This window comes from Stegodyphus dumicola, chromosome 1 (assembly GCF_044657685.1).
Source record: "Stegodyphus dumicola isolate Sdum_Otavi_A_Nest chromosome 1, ASM4465768v1".
NCBI lineage: Eukaryota > Metazoa > Arthropoda > Arachnida > Araneae > Eresidae > Stegodyphus > Stegodyphus dumicola.
In genome coordinates this window covers 137890457-137907565 of record NC_140768.1, presented here as the reverse complement: position 1 = coordinate 137907565, position 17109 = coordinate 137890457, and the positions used below count along the sequence as shown (strand labels likewise).

The 17109-nt window shown below is 28.9% G+C and overlaps 1 protein-coding gene and 1 long non-coding RNA gene across 6 annotated transcripts in view; one reads left to right on the top strand and one right to left on the bottom strand.

Moving 5' to 3' along the window:
* The first annotated feature begins 787 nt into the window (after positions 1 to 787).
* LOC118206031 (uncharacterized) lies at positions 788 to 7708 on the top strand. 2 transcript variants are annotated; one of them, XR_015042366.1, is made up of 4 exons: positions 788 to 1929; positions 3032 to 3141; positions 5304 to 5346; positions 7484 to 7708. It is a non-coding gene; the product is annotated as an uncharacterized LOC118206031 (long non-coding RNA). The 2 variants fall into 2 exon arrangements; XR_015042368.1 differs by lacking the exon at positions 788 to 1929 and adding an exon at positions 2581 to 2610.
* Positions 7709 to 11364: 3656 nt separating this feature from the next.
* The window catches only part of Vps39 (vacuolar protein sorting 39), a 150157-nt gene continuing 144412 nt past the window's right edge, over positions 11365 to 17109 (bottom strand). For all 4 annotated transcript variants that reach the window (XM_085821308.1, XM_085821303.1, XM_085821295.1 and 1 more), the window contains one exon: positions 11365 to 11527. In XM_085821308.1, coding sequence (XP_085677434.1) covers positions 11455 to 11527 — 73 coding nt within the window. In that variant the 3' untranslated portion in view covers positions 11365 to 11454. The remainder of the gene's footprint in view (positions 11528 to 17109) is intronic.

The window sequence follows — 17109 nt, the reverse complement described above, 5'->3', positions numbered from 1 at the left end:
GAAACACTCCATAATAGTCAATATCTTAAAACCAAAGAAAGATCCTAAACTCGTCACTTCCTACAGACCTATCAGTCTTTTACCTTCATTAGGAAAAGTATTTGAGAAAATCCTCTGCTCAAGGCTCACTAACCATCTCGAAAGACTCAATTTAATAGATGATCTGCAATTCGGCTTCCGCAGTGGACACTGCACGACTCATCAAATTCTCAATTTGGTGGAATTTGTTTCGCAAGCCTTTACTAAGAAAAACGGGGTGGCTGCATGCTATCTCGATTTCGAAAAGGCCTTTGATAGAGTGTGGCATGCAGGCCTCCTGCATAAATTGAACAATTTTATGCTTCCAAACAGTTTCGTAAAACTCATTAGTTCCTATCTGAAAAACAGGACTTTTCAAGTTCGCTGCGGTGACGCCTTATCTGTCAGAAAAAGAATTCATAGCGGGGTGCCGCAAGGATCCGTTCTTCCCCCCGGCTCTATAATGTTTATATCAATGATTTCCCGCACCCATTCAACACGAAAATACTCAAATATGCTGACGACACTGTAGTACTGACTGAATCCAGAAGTCCTCAGCTCGCTCTAAGTAATTTACAAATGCATCTCAATATGATCAATCACTGGTGCAAGACTTGGAAAATTAAGCTCAACGCCTCTAAATGTTGTATTGTGCTCTATCGGAGATACAAAACAAGATTAAGAGTTAATACTGATATCTACTTAGATAGAACTCTAATCCCTGTAGCTAATTCCTATAAATATCTAGGTGTTTACATAGATAAATCTCTCAACTTCAAAGATCATATTTCTTATATCTTAAACAAAGCAAATGCAGCCTACATGGCAATTTATCCTATTATCGGCAAAAAATCGAAGCTCAGTCTAAAAATAAAGAAAATGCTTTACATATCTCTAATTCGACCGATCATGCTATATGCAGTGCCGGCATGGGCAATCGCCAATAAAACTGAGCGCAAAAAATTGGATATACTTCAAAATAAAATTCTACGTAGCATTGTGAATGCACCTTGGTACGTGAGAAACTCTATAATTCATAACGACCTGGATATTCCATCTGTGCATAACTTTATACTCATGACAGCTCACAACTTCTTCGAGAAGATGAAGCATAGTCAGTATAACGCAATTAAACAAATGTTGGATTATGATCCAACAATTGAATATACTGTCAAACGCCCAAGGACAATTCATCACAATTCGTTATGGTGGTAACTTGTAAAATTTAATTTTAAAATTTACTTGAACTCTAATTGGACTCTATCCTTTTATTTGTGTTGCATCTTATACTAATGTTAATCAAGAAAATTTTTTATTCAAGATTTTTATGTTACTATTTCATTTTTTAAAATTATTTTGTATGAATTTTCACTTTATCGTATGATTCTACGAACTTTTTACGGCCTATCTAACTACTGCATACTTCTGAAGGACTTTGAACTCTTATGCCATTCACAGCTTCAAACTGTCTTCGCGCCATTTTCATGATGTCTCACTATTGCTTATCCTGCACTCTTACTAGCTATATAGAGCTCACCACCTGCATTTGCCATACAACTCACTGAACCTGCCTACATGCTTCAATTTAATGCCATTGCTTACCACTGCACAATTTTTATGATAAACGCCTACTTTCGTAAGTATTAAGATATGCCTGCTCACGCAGCTGAATTTTCTTCGCCCACGGGTGTTGGTACTTCCCTAGTACCATTTATTTGAAAATATCTTTGCCTAGTGCACTTTAATGCGATCTACTGGCAAAAACTCTTTAGTAGTTAATGACCAGAAAAAAGTAAGTCATAAGCAATGGCGGTCGAAAAGAATGTTAAAGTCGCAACGCAAAGAATACTGTTTGTTCGTGGATTGGCGTTTGTGACAGAATCCATCGAAGTTACTAATTATTTCAAGAAAGTAAGTGAATATTTTATATTTTCAGTGTTTAATACTCATACCTTTTTCACCTATATAAAATTTTATAAATAGCGTCTGTGTAGGAAATGTGATTTTCCATGTGTTGTTCTTTTGTGTACGTGCCCAAGGTTCTTTAATATACTACGTGCCTAATGATTCATTTTCAGGATTTGGTACTGTTAAATTTTGCACTAGTCTGTTTCTTACTGTTTGTGTCACTCCTTTTTGTATGTGTCTCACCTTTTTATAGTTATATTATTTTTACTCAAACGTTTTAATATTTATCTTAAAGCATACTGTAATTAAGCAGGAAATAGCTTTTAATGGAAAAAGAAAGGCAATATTAACATGACTAATTGTTCAGAAATCTGTTATGGAAATGTTATCTACCTTATGCCAAAAAATAAAGCATGTAACTTTCATTTATTTATGAAATTCAAAATTTTTTATTTGTTTAGTGTTTTCCCTAAAAATAATTTAATTTCTTATTTTTGAATTTAGTTTTATAAATTTGCTTTAATATATAATCTTTAACTCAAAGATATTGTGCTATTAAAAAAGGAAACTTTATGCCATAGAAACACAGGTAGTTTGTTCCAAATCTGTGTTCATTTTTTTTATATATATACTGAATTTTTATGCACTAGTAATTACTGAAATATATCCTTTCATGAATAATAAGTAAGTCCTAAGTCCTTTCATGAATGCATTTCTTTTTTGTTTGTTTGATTTTGTTGTTTTAAAAGATCTGCCATAGTTAAAAAAAGAAAATAAAGTAAGAATGCTTTACTTTCAGTTTTGAATAAATTTATTACTATTTACTGCAGCTGCAAGTTTCTCTAAACATAATTTTCGAAGTCAAAACTTGATAGTTATGTTGATTATTAGACTTGCATGAAAAAATTTATTGAAAAATTGGTATTTGATCTAAAATACCTTAAATTATTTGAATGATATTTTACAAAATCATGTATTTTGATATAACTAGATAGTTAAAAAAATTTAAATTGTAAATGTGCAGAAATGCTTATATAAAACCAAGAAATTGTTTATATTTTTGTTGCTTTTTCCCTTGTAAATTAATTATCTATATATATTACAGTCTGGGGAGTCAGCACCCTGCTGAATTGTAGTAAACGAGACGTCCAATCTACTAGACCATCAAAGATGCAGATTTGGATTTTCTAGTTCATAGTTATTGAAATCGTAATGGTATGTTTGTTTAAATTAGTACTGTTTATGAATGTGATAAAAATAAATTCTGATAAGATAAGAAATGATTTATTTTCTATTAATTATGAACTGTAAATAATGTAACAAATTTTCTTCATAGTATATTTACTAAACATTTTATATATATATATATATATATAAAAGGGAGGTAGTCTTATTTATACAATTCTTGCAGAGATACCAAGAAATAAAACATTTCAGGAATTTTCACTCAGTATATCTTGATGTGTAAAATCGTGTAATTCAATGCCATATTACTTTTTCACAGGAAAGTAATTTTATTGATCTAACATCTGCATAAATCAAACTTTTTTAAGAATGATTACAGTTTCTAAGCTAACTTAAAATTTTCAGATTTAGAAAATGTATGTTTAATGTAGCATTAGTTTTCCATGGAATAGAAAAGGTTTTCAAAATGTTCAGTTGTTAGAGGGAAATAATATAAATGAGATTGTCCTGATACAGTTTCAGCTGGAAATGAAACTGAATTTTCGGATAGTGAAGATTTCATTTAAGAATTCTGATAAAACTGATTAATGTAATTCCTCTGCATTTAAAAATTCTAATAAAACTGATTAATGTAAATCCTCTGCATTTAAGAATTCTAATAAAACTGATTAATGTAAATCCTCTGCATTTAAGAATTCTAATGAAACTGAATAATGTAAATCCTATGATTCATGTAGGTATTCTTCAGTTATCAGGAGATTCAGAAATGTGTGTTTATATGCATGCATTTTTAAATGTAGGTGCTCGTGTGTGCATGTGTATATTCTTTATGTATGTATGTGTATATGCGCATACATGCATATACACATGCTTACATATCTACAGTGGAACCCCGAGATACAAGTTTAATTCGTTCCAGCATTCAACTGGTATAGCGAATTTCTCGTATCTAGAAACAAGCTTCCCCATTGAAAATAATGGAAATTCAGTTAACCCGTTCCACACCCCAAAAAATATCAATTTTTATATCATCATTATTTTAATATCAAGTCAATTTTTCCTAATAAATAACACTGGTAAATAATATAACAATAGTTTAACTTTGTTACCAACATTTTAACTCATTCTCATTAATCCACACCAACAACAGCTTCTCAACATCTAGGAGTACTTATATGGTGCTTGGAAGCAATGATAATTCCTTTGGCTACATCAGGTTTCTTAATTTCTTCCTGCTTCTTCAGAATAGTATACATTTTCGATATTGAAAGGCCGCAAGTCTTCGCCAATTCCGTCACCATGCTTATGTTTATCTACGATTTCTTTCTTGATATCGACGGCCATGGCCTCCTTATTTTTCTTTGCAGCACTATCTGAGGCAACAATTTTCTTGCGAGGCATCTTGAAATAATTATTTTCACGTTAAATGTCAAAACAATTAACTTGCAAGTGCACAAACACGTATATAAAAGAACACTGAGTGATCTGACGAGGGGATTCCCCGAGTTGAGCCGGATAGGGAAATGGCGCCACCCATACCAACAGCCTGGCTCATTGCTCGTTACTCGAATTAATCTCGTATTTTGCTCATACTTTCCTCGTATCTCGAGGTTTCATTGTACATTTCTGAATCCCATCCTAATAACGGAGGAGTACCTTTGCCAGTATTGCAACAGAGCTAGAATGAATTATTGTGTTAAATATGTGGAAATTGCATGCTTAAAGTACTGTTATTTTCTAAAAATATTCTGTATGTCTATTTTTTACAAGAAGAAAAAATAGCTAAAAGCTGTTAATTTACTCGGATTTATTTGTCCAAAGGGGCTTTGTCCCTAAAGAACTATTGTTTTTGTTTTGCATTGGTTCACTATAAATATCTGTTTCACTTTTCAAACTGTTCCTACCAAATGTTAGAGTCCCTAGTGTGGGATTAATACTCTCTATCTTAGTGCCCTCTATAACCTGTATAACCTACAAGGATTGCCAGTTTAGGCGAGATATCTAGGTAGTCATCATAATACGTACCTTATTTTTTTATTATTTTTAAATTAAATTGAAAGTAATAAACTAGTTTTCAAGAATGGAGTTAAACTAGATTTGCATTCAACTCTGGTTTATTGTATTAATGATGTTTTGCTGTAACAAATATGAATTTTTTGTTTAAGAATAATAATTTAAAATGTTTTTTCTAGAGAATGAAGTACTGCCACTAAGGTAAAGGTGCTAACTTGCAAGGTAATTTTCTATTCTACATTAACTCAATCTTTATGTCCTGTTACAGATATATTGGCAGAAATAATGAAAACCTGACATTCAAAAAGAAAAATAATAATGTTGAATGTAGTATATTAGATGGTTAACTGAGGTTTGGCAACTCATTAATAATCTTACACATATTGAGTACGAATAACTTTGACTATTACCGGTATTTTCAATAGTATAAAATTAGGCAAGAAAGCAGTTTTAGCTTAGCACCGATTTTAAATACAACTCTCTTACCAATATTGGTTTGACAAAGGTAAAATATAATTGAATTTAATAAGTTGGAAATACTGTCTGTCTTTCCATGAGTTAAAAAATAATTTCAAATAAAATTTCTTTTTTTCAGTTTTTCATGTTATTTGTTTAATGTTATTGTAATCTGATTTATCATATTTAGTCACATATTCCATCCCTCTTTGCACTATAGTATATAATTCAAAGGACTTATCAGTTTCAGCAATATTTTTTTTACCAGTATACATTTTTACCATAACTCTGTTTCTAAATCATATCCTGAAAAATTAAGGAGTAAAGTACACAAAGAAGGAAAATATGCAAGTAAATAATGGCATTTAGTGTTGTTTATGTGTCTAATATTTGTACTAGATTGTAAAAGTTATATAATTCTATTAGCTTTTTTAAATTATTCTTTTTGAAATTCAGGTGCTTCTTTGCACCCAAATGGTTAAAGTCCTAGTGTGACTTTGGTACTTTGATCTAACTTCTATTCCTAATAAATAATCCTGCTGCATACAGTTTACTCAATTTCTGCTATGTGTAAGGTAAACAATATTAGCTTTTTTTAAATATATCTTTTACAACTATTCCATCAGGTAGATTTCTTTCATATTTTGCCTTAATTGAGTCATCCTGCTAATTAAGAATTTATTAAAGTTAATATGTTAAGTTTTTGTGTGTATAATTCATTTTAAGTATGTGCAAGCAAATGCATACATTAATAGTTACGTAGAATTATGTTTTGTGTATCAAATTCAGAAAATTTGGGGCTGTTTTTAGAAGATTTATTAATGATTTATACTATATTAATATTGGTAAAAAAATTCTGTGGCTTTTATACGAGAGTATATATTTTAAAATAGCTGCATGATATGGTAGAGGTAAAAAGCTTCATGTGGATCATAAATTAATATTATGTGGCAATTTTTCATTTATTTAATAAAGAAAATATTCAAGTCACAATTAAAATTTTTTCACTGGATTATTTGCATACAAAGTTTGCAGCAAATATTTCCTGCAACAGAAGTGACAATTTTTATTTTGCCAAGACAGGAAATTTAGTTAGTGAAAGCAGTAACCCTATTTTGAGATGTTAAACAGGAAGGCAAATTTTTGAATTTAAATTGATTTTTGAAGGAAGACTTATTTAGTCTTGCTATCATTCTACGTGGCTCTTAACCTTTTTATGGTATTTATAATTTTATTGTTATTCAGCATTCTGTTTGCTTAGAATGCACATGAATGTAGACTTGAAATATTTTATATTGCAAACTGAGATGCCATTGTTATCATAATTAAAGATTTTTGCTCTGATTTTGGATGAATTTACTGATAATACTTTTGATTGTGTATTGGTTTCTGGTTTATTGAAATGTGTAAAATAGCCTGTTAATGCATATACGTATGTTAATGACATGTATATGTTTATGAAGTATTCTGTTATATGTATATAGTGTTGTGATTAGTTTTCTGCTTACTCTTTATTTAAGAAAAAGTTATCTGTAAGAAAGTGAATATTCTTTACTATATGTAGGAGTAAAATTGAAAAGGCTAATGCAATATAATTAATACAAAATTAAGTTTTTTCTCATGTACTTAAATACAAACATAGCCATTAAAGACTTTCTCAACCTTGCAGTTCTAAACAAATCTTAAGTATTTTTCACTTGAAATTATAGGCATTGTGTAAGGTATATAATTGAAGCTTACTGTGTGATAGTGTGAAATTAAATTTTTAATTACTGAAATGTAAATTTTTAAATATGAAATACTCAGTGCATTTTATATGCATCTTTTAATACTTCAACTATATTTAAAAACTGAAAACCTCTGAAGTGTGAAATTATTACAAATTTTTCTTTTTCTTGTTTAGGAGCTGTTCTCAAAACATTGGGTGACAAAGAATTCACTTTTACAAAAATCGAGCAGGATATTAAAGACAGCAAACTATAGAACAAATATGGCGAAGCTGCATGAAGTCTATGTTGAATTTTATTATTGAAAAAAATATGCTCTTCAGATTTAATGTTAGTTTTTATTGTTTAACAGTAATTGCAGTTTTTGAATACTTGTAAAATAAACCTAATTCTTAAATTAATTTCATGTGTATTTCTTTTGCAAGTATTACAGTTCATAATACTTCAAACAACTTGAAATTTTATACTTGTTAATTTATGTGGGATATGTTCATAATAATTTTATAATTTAAATAACTCATTGTCATCATATGAGCATAATCAAAAATGCACAGCGTTTGACAACAAATTAATAAAAAATTAGCCAACTTCTAATTGCTTTCTTTTGTCCAGTTGCCTCTTTTTAAATCATTTAATACCATAAAGCTATTTGATGAAAAAAATAATTGATATGTCCACATCAACATGCACATTTATAATGATGTTATAGAAAAAGTCACATGAGATAAATATTAAAAAATTCAATATTCCTAAACAAATTAACTTTTTGAAATTTTATCTGGTATATAAGATAAAATAAAGAACATATTTAGGTAATTTTGAATTTGCATAATTTTATGAACTTATTTATGAAATTAACAGTTACCTTGTAAAAGGGAACTTTTTAAAAATACCTCAATAAAGCATTTCTTTTGTAGAGGTGAACTTTTAGTACTGATCTAATATATTTATAAAATTTTAAACTGAAAAAGACAACAATAATAGATTACAATACATTGCAAGATTGACTGATAAATGTAAAATTTTTACATATCATAATTATGTGTGTAATTAAAACAGAAGCTACTAGATTAACTTGCATGCAAATTAATATTTTCTTTAACATGTTTAGGATAAACTGAATTTTAATAAATAAATATGTATATATTTGTGTATTATCTGAAGATATGAATGAAATATTTGTGACATTAAACATTCATCTTCAAGGAAAATAACAAAGTCAACTTGGTAAACTATTGGAAAAGGTAAGTTTTTATACAATTTCCTGGTCTATATTTAACAATTTTAAAATTTAGCACACTCATTCAAATAATCTAAACGTATGATGTTTTCTTTTGTGCTACATTCATTTACTGAATTTGTTAATTAACTATATTGTACTTTAGATAGAAATTAACGTAGATATTCCTTGTATTTTACGGTATGAAAACTTATATATTTGATAATAATTGACCTAAATCTTCCCTATGTTTTCTTTGCATATACGAATGACTTTGGTAAAAATTTAGTCCGATGTCTTCTCCTCTTTGCTGTGTAAAGTGCACATTTTTGGTAAAAAATTTGCATAAATCTCCAATTACTTATTTACTGCATTTTTCGTAAAATGTGCTTATTTTAATCTCTTATTTTTTATATAAATCTATGCAAAAATGTTCTGCATGTTATGATTAAAAGATAAAATTAATTTAATATCAAAATTTTTACATATCCACCTTTTAGGTATGTACAGCAATATGGAATATATATAACTGGAAAATTTAAATGCAAAAAAATTAATTTCTATTCAAAAATTACATAACACTAAAAGGCTGAAAATCACTTTTAATATTTCATTTAAAAGTGACTACAATATATGCAATAAATTTTGTAAACCTGAGTTCTATGTTTTAAATGAATAGAACCTGAGTTCTATGTTTTAAATCAATTAATGCTATCGTTCATTTACATGGCATAAGAAAATGTCCTTTGGAAAAGCAAATAATTTATTTAAAGTGTTATTTAGTAAACAACTGTTTGCTACAGTTGTTTACTAAATTTAAATTTATGAAATGAATTTAGTAAACAAAAATGCAAATGAACGATAGCATTAATTGATTTAAAACACAGAATTGATGTTTACAAAATTTATTGCATATTTTGTAGTCACTTTGAAATGAAATATTAAAAGTAATTTTCAGCCTTTAAGTGTTACATAATTTTTTAATAGATTTTTTTTTTTTTTTTTTTTTCATTTACTAGTGCATTTAAATTTTCCAGTTATATATATTCCATATTGCTGTACATAACTAAAAGGCAGATATGTAAGAATTTGATATAAAAATTATTTTACCTTTTAATCATAGCATACAGAAAGTTTTTGCATAGATTTATATAAAAAATATGAGATTAAAATAAGTACATTTTATGAAAAATGCAGTGAAAAGGTAATTGGAGATTTATGCAAATTTTTTACCAAAAAATGTGCATTTATACACAGTAAAGTGGAGAATCCATCGGATTAAATTTTTACCAGTCATTCGCATATGCAAAGAAAACGTAGGGAAGATTTAGGTCAACTACTATCAAATATATACGTTTTTGTACCGTAAATTACCGGAAATATATACGTTAATTTCTATCAAATATATACGTTTTTGTACTGTAAAATACGGGGAATATCTACCTTAATTTTTACCTAATATATACGTTTATATACAGTAAAAAATCGGGGAAATTTACGTAAATTTTTACTAAATATATACGCATACATGAAGCAAAAAATTGAGATTTACGTATATGCGATAAATATACGTAAATTTTTACTAAAAATATACGTAAATCCCTGAAATTTACGTATATTATACGTAAAAGTAGCGAATGAACAGTAGTCTCTCGCGTAAATATACCTAAATTTTACGTAAAAGTTACGTATAGTATAACGTAAAAATATACGTAAATATTTAGTAATTGCCACTGGACACTTCTTATGATATTTTTACGTTCAACTTGAACGTTTTTTATACGAAAGGCCATTCGTAAATTGCACGTATTTTTCTCGTGCAATTTACGAATGCATGCTGCCTGAAACAACTTACATTGAAAGAAATGTTTAATAAAGTAAGCAAATAAATATTAAGCTTTTTTTTTTATTTGTAAATTTTGATACCCTTTAGATTATAATTATTCTTTATTTCATAAATTACGGTTTCATATTTTTAATTTTATAATTTCTACATGCCATCTTACCAGATTTAAACTGATGATCTATAATCCGGAATTGTCGAAGTCCCGACGAGTCCGGATTAATGACTTTTGACTGTAATTTCGAAATGCTTATGTTTGACTTGTTCAGAACCTCAAGTATCCCACCATATTAGAAACAGGAACAAATTATAACCCATGTGCCCATTCAAAAGATAACCATATTTGTCAATGAATTGCCAAAAATATTCCTCCAAAATGCGAATTTGCACTCAAAATGGCAGTCGTAAAAACAGAAAGAAATTTCAGATGATTAAAATTATGTTCTACTGCCGATTTTGGCCGAAATTAAGGACTTTTAAGAACTAAAAATCGATTCCAATAAAACCTAAGGACCATACAAACCCTATATATGGTGGGAGGTATGGGACTATACCTGTCTAACCATCATACATGATAGAAAAGTACTGGTGTCTTTGGTCTTCCAGTACCTGTATATATTCCATTAAGTTGAAGAGAAATCCAAAACAGCAATTAAATTTTAAAAATAATACTATATTTCAAATTTAATTTTAATGATATTAATGTCAAAAATAGGAATTTTCATCAGTACTTTCAGGTTTAATTCTTTAAGAAAGAAGCTGAAATTATTTTCAAAAGGATGTATTTGGTATACAACATAATTGTTATGTGAATGGTTTTTCATTTTCTGAATACTGACTTTTTCCCCCTTTATACTTCTGTGAACTTTCCAATACTCTATATTTCACATGAAAATAGTTTCAGTTTTGTCCACCCTTTTCCATTCAACAAGCACATTGCTAGTTTATTGTAATTAAAAAGGACATTATTGTAATTATAAAGGACACAATCAAAATAAAAAGCAAATAAATTTATATCTTAAATTATACATTATTTTACATGATTTAAAAACAATATACCATACATTTGTAAATATATTGTCACATTATCTTTCTGCAGTATATTGATCCTTACAAGAATAATGGACTGTGACACCAGTGGGAAAATGTGCAAAGGCGCTAGAATGAAATTAAAAAAAAATAAACATTCAACAAAAACATTTAGTTTCAGCATTTCAATTTTCATTATACATAAGCATTATACATAATAAGGTTTCAAAATATTTTGCTCTCTTTTCACTTTTTAATAAAACTTTGCTCATTAGTTTTGATACGCTATGACTTAAGAGAAATTAAAATATTATATGTATCTAGTTCTAGAAACACATATAATATTCTAATACCGGTGTCAGCAACCTTTTTTTGTCTGCGAGTCAAAATATGTGTATTAAGAAGACATTTTGGGTCAGTAGTATTTTCATTTTAGAACAGTCTTTGAATCTTATGTGAAAGAAAATGAATTAATAAGTCTTCCTCAGTTATTTATTAATTTTTTGTGTCTTCTAATCATTCTTTTAAATTCAGTTATATTAAAATAAAATTGCTATATTAATTTCCCTAAAGTCTGCAAGATTTACCAAATTCTCTTATCTTCAATTAATATTTTAAATTTTAATATTTTTTTCCCTAAATGCTTAAGAAGCATAACCCATAATTTAAAAAATCGTTTTATATCTGTTTTGTTTGATCAATGACACTATGATTGCCACTCACTTATATTATTATTATTATTACATGAAATTTCCTACATAAAAATTAGAGAAGTTAAAAAGGAACATCAAAAATAAAAATTTCAAATTATAAATGGAAATCTAAAACACACGAATGCAAGCTGCATGACAATGTTACAAAGTTAAATACACATGCAAAGATTCACAGCAAGAACATGAAACAAAAAAGCATTTAATAAATAACTTTTTATGAATATGATAAAAAGACCAATAAGCTGAAATATAAATTCAAAAATACATAGCTCTATAAAAGTAAATTCACAAAGACGCTCTGAATTATTTTGGTGTTTGGAAAATCAGAAAATGTATGGCATATATTTTCTAAATGCTATTCTGTATTTAATGTTTGCTATGTGTTTCTTGGCAAAAGATTTTAAAGTTTTTGGTCTATTATTGTAAAATAACATCAAACACATGGCATTTGGATCTAGATTTAAGTACAGTCGAACCTCAGTTATCTGAAGTAAATAGGACAGTAACCATCTTGGTTAACAGAGACTACATTTTTAAATCATAACAGTTTTTTTTTTTTTTTTTTTTTTTTTTTTTTTTTTTTGCCAGGTTTTCTCAAAATTTTATTTGAAATTTTAAAAATATAGGTCCAAATGCTAGTATTAATATTTTAACAAAATCTTTTATTACTAAAACAAATTTGCTTTCTTCATTTAAGCAAATAATCCATAGAAGACATTCATTTAAAAATTATAAACAAACATAAAAACTAAACATTTGATGGGATAAACAAACTCCATTAAAATTTATGCAAACTGTTCAATTTTATAAAATTTTTTACATGCAGTTTCATAGCACGTTTTTATAACTCAGTTACCCTTTTCACGACAATCCTATGTAACTCTGTTAGCAACCACAGGTTGACATCAGTTTTTAATTAGTAGAAGACAGGAAAAGATCAAGACATTGCTCTGAAAATATAAAAGAGCTTGCTCAAGGCTTGACAGATGAGCAGTAAAACCTCAGAACACTAGTGGTTCTAACTCAGGTTCAAATTCTAGTGAACGTAGCTGACTGCATGGAAGTTTGGTACTTTTCCGTTTCGCCAGAGCAAATCTCAGCAAGCAGACTTTATTGGCGACATCATACAATATACACATAAAAAATTTTAGTTCTAAGAATTTTTTATTTTAAAGGCATAAATGTTTTAATATCGTTTAAAATTGTGTACAAATTCAATAAATAAAGACAATAAATTTGTAAAAAGACATTAAGAATTTACTATGATTTCATGGTTCAACATCCTGATTCGCCGGTTCACATCACATGACCCCAAGAATAGTACCCAAGTAGTTTACGCAAGAGGTTCACATCACAACCTCTTGCGTAAACTACGCTACAAAAATCTAATTTTCTTAATAATTTCTACAATAATTTCAAATTAAATCTTAATTTGGAATGCAGGTTTAAATGCAAAAATTATTTCAATTCGTACGAATAGCCTACTCAGAAATTATGTAAAACCATGGTGCTTTACTTTGTTAGTGCATTCTCATTAGAACCGATGAATTTAACCCTTGACTTTGCCTTTTCTACATTTTCGCCTTTGGGTGAGTGGTGTGATTGCATCCTAAATGACTTAATTACCGCGAATGGCCTTAGGGCATAAAATTGAACTATCTGATAAAAATTCTATGTAATTGTATGCCAGTATTGAAAGAAACAATCCAATCTGATAAGAAATGCTGAGATTTGTTTTAAAAATGATGTGTAAAAGGTTACCAGTGAGGATATTCCGTTTGGCCCCAGTTGTATCATTACTGGCAACTTTATTGCCTGTGCTGACAAAACGGAAAAGTACCGGAAATTTTTGTGTTTTCCTCCATATGTAATGAGAATACAGATCAGATTTCCTTAAAAAGTCCGCAAAGGCATAAGTGCACTTACGAAAATAGCTATCTGTGCTTTACCATAATCAAAAATAAATCTAGATTTCAGCACAGCAAATTTTCACATTTCGCTGGTTTCTACATTTAAGCATTCTGTAATATCACCAAGAGCGACTTCTTTTCACGCTCTTTTATCCTTTGAAATATGCATACAAATTCATTGCAATTAGTGTTATCACATGTACTCCATATCTTTTACCATAATGCACAATAAGAAAATAGTTAATTACCTATCATTGGTAAGAAAAGTGAAAAAAATCGATCACTACTAACAATCCAAATGTTACTAATTTTTGTTGCACCCTTTTTAATGTTACCTACATTTTCCTAATCATTTCTTTAAAATGCTTGCTGATTCAGTTAATAGATGTTCTATAGTATTTCAAGTTAAGGAAATACAGTCAAAAGTCTTTAATCTCGACTCGACGGGACTTCGGTGATTTCGGATTTTCGGGAATATAGATCATCAGTTTAAATCTGGTAAGATGGCATGCAGAAATTATAAAATTAAAAATATGAAACTGTAATATATAAAATAAAGAGCAATTATGATCTAAAAGGTATCAAATTTACAAAAAAAAAAAAAAAAAAAAAAAAAAAAAAAAGCTTTATATTTATTTGTTTACTTTATTAAACATTTCTTTTAACGCGCGCATGCGTAAAGTATACATTATGCACAGTCAAAATTAGAAAACTGCAACCAGAAAACTATTTGATGTGTATTCGTGATATTTATAATGACGAGGAATTTGATTTAAATCATATCAAAGACAAAGTACATCGAGATGAAATACTACATTTAGTAAGGAATTATAAGCCGAATAAAATAAAATCATCTGCCCTGAAGATAAGGCTAGTGCTGATAGCACAACTTCCAGTTCATTGAGTGCCGCCCCCCGCCGCAGAGAAGCGTGAAATTGATTAACATATTTCGGAATGGTTAGTGAAACAAAGGATATGCCTTTATCCATTTTTTGCAGCAATTCCGCTTTTAATTTGATGGACATCGGAATATGCTTTCACCTTGTAGATCCTTTGGTAGCTCCAGAAACGGAAATTCTTTTTCACATAATCGAAAGTTCAAGCTTACTTTTATAAAATTGCTCTAACAGTCTGCAAAAAATAATAAGCCGGATCCAATTCAAAGATTAAGGAACAACGCAATCTGCAACATTAACTGAAATAGATAATTAGATCATTTTAAGCTTAGCTTATACCGTCGGTTATACATTAAATGCGCTTGCGTAAAGATATTATGCACATGCATTAATGCATTATGCATTGACGCATGTGCAGAAAGTTTGTAGCTTTGAGGTCCGGATTATAGACATCTGGATTAAAGACTTTTGACTGTATATGAAATTCAAACTGATTTAAAATTTTGTAATTGATTATTACAATGGAAATACTACTACATCTTTATTATTTATATCAAGAACAATATTACATTCATTCATGGCCAAGCAACCAAATGCTACTTTTCTTAGTAGAGATGCCTGAATGACGGATTTTTCAATGTAAATTCACTCACATTCAAATTTATATATGAGGAAATCTATGACAGATCTATGCAGTCAGCTCATTCAATTGTTAAAAACTAAACCTAGCTTAAATTACCGACTTTTCCACTTATCTACTAAAGTGCTGTAATGAACATTATTTACACAGAATAGAAATATTTTGAGATTTTACAAAAAAGAATCCCCGATTCTTTGGGTTTTGACAATTAATGACGCCTTGAAAAACACTCATTATGATCCATTTTAAACAAACTCCATTATGATCCATCTAAAACAAGATTCCAAGGAAGACAGATATTTTTTATTTAACAACTCTCAAAAGTGATAACAGAGTATCATTAGATAACAGATAAGTAAAAATCTTGAGAAAGTAAGCATTGCTACTCATTTAAAAAAGAGTTATTTTGCTGACTTTGGAGTCTAATCCAAAATACATTAACAGTATATAGAAGACTAGGAAAGATCCCTAAGGAAGACATACACTTACTTAACTACTGTGAAAATTCCCAATACAGTATCATAGCATTTTCAACCAAAGTATCTTAGTACACTTAACATCAACAGACTCAAATCCTGCTCTACAATTTTTCTGAAATAAAACTTTCTCAAAAGGCTAGTAATATAACTGATATAATTAAATAATGAATGTAGAGCTTAAAAACAATAGGTGGTAAGGAAGGGGACTGGACTATAAAATTATACTCTATTCTTAATTAACAAAGATTCATCACAGAACAGAATAAGAACCGAACATAAAAAGGGAACTGTGCTTGTAACAGTAAGTTTTATTTGATGGGACAGCCATTTTCATGTAGAGAGGTATAAGAATTCACAGTGGTTCCTACATCTACATAATTAGAATAGGTAAGTACTAAGATGAAATCCTAAGACCTTTTGTCACATCTTATGTTGTTGAATTCAACAGTTATTTCCTTGCTGTGGACAGTAATACATGTCTGCACAGACTGCAAAAAACTATGGTGGAAGGCAAAAGTATGAGGTATTAAAACTGGCTCAGATGCATGTAATATAGTTGACCATGTTTGTGACATGATGGGATGCATAACTGCGGACTAAAAATAGCAATTAATTTAAAATATTATTTTTAATTTCAATGAACAATAACTGGATAATTTCATTTCATAGATGCTGCATAATGTACTACAATCATAATTCATCAGGATAGTACTTCTTACTGAAGTTCCCCCATTCCAACTGTTTTTTTAACGTATCTTTAACTTGATTCCATAAAGTCAAAAATGATAAACTTAAATAAATTCAGAATTTTGAAGACATTTGCTTTTCTTTTTATTGTACATCATATCACAATTTAAATTTGTCGTTTGGGGGGGGATTCACATAGTCTGCTTTTGTTACATTAAATCATTTCCTAATAATAATAATCAATTCCTAATTTTGCTCAGGATTTATATATAAGGAATTAAAATATAACAACCATTATTGAACACAAATTGTCTTGGTAATTATTAGTATTGATAATAAACATAAAATTTTGATAAAAAAAAGCTGGGTAACATGTATTAATTTAG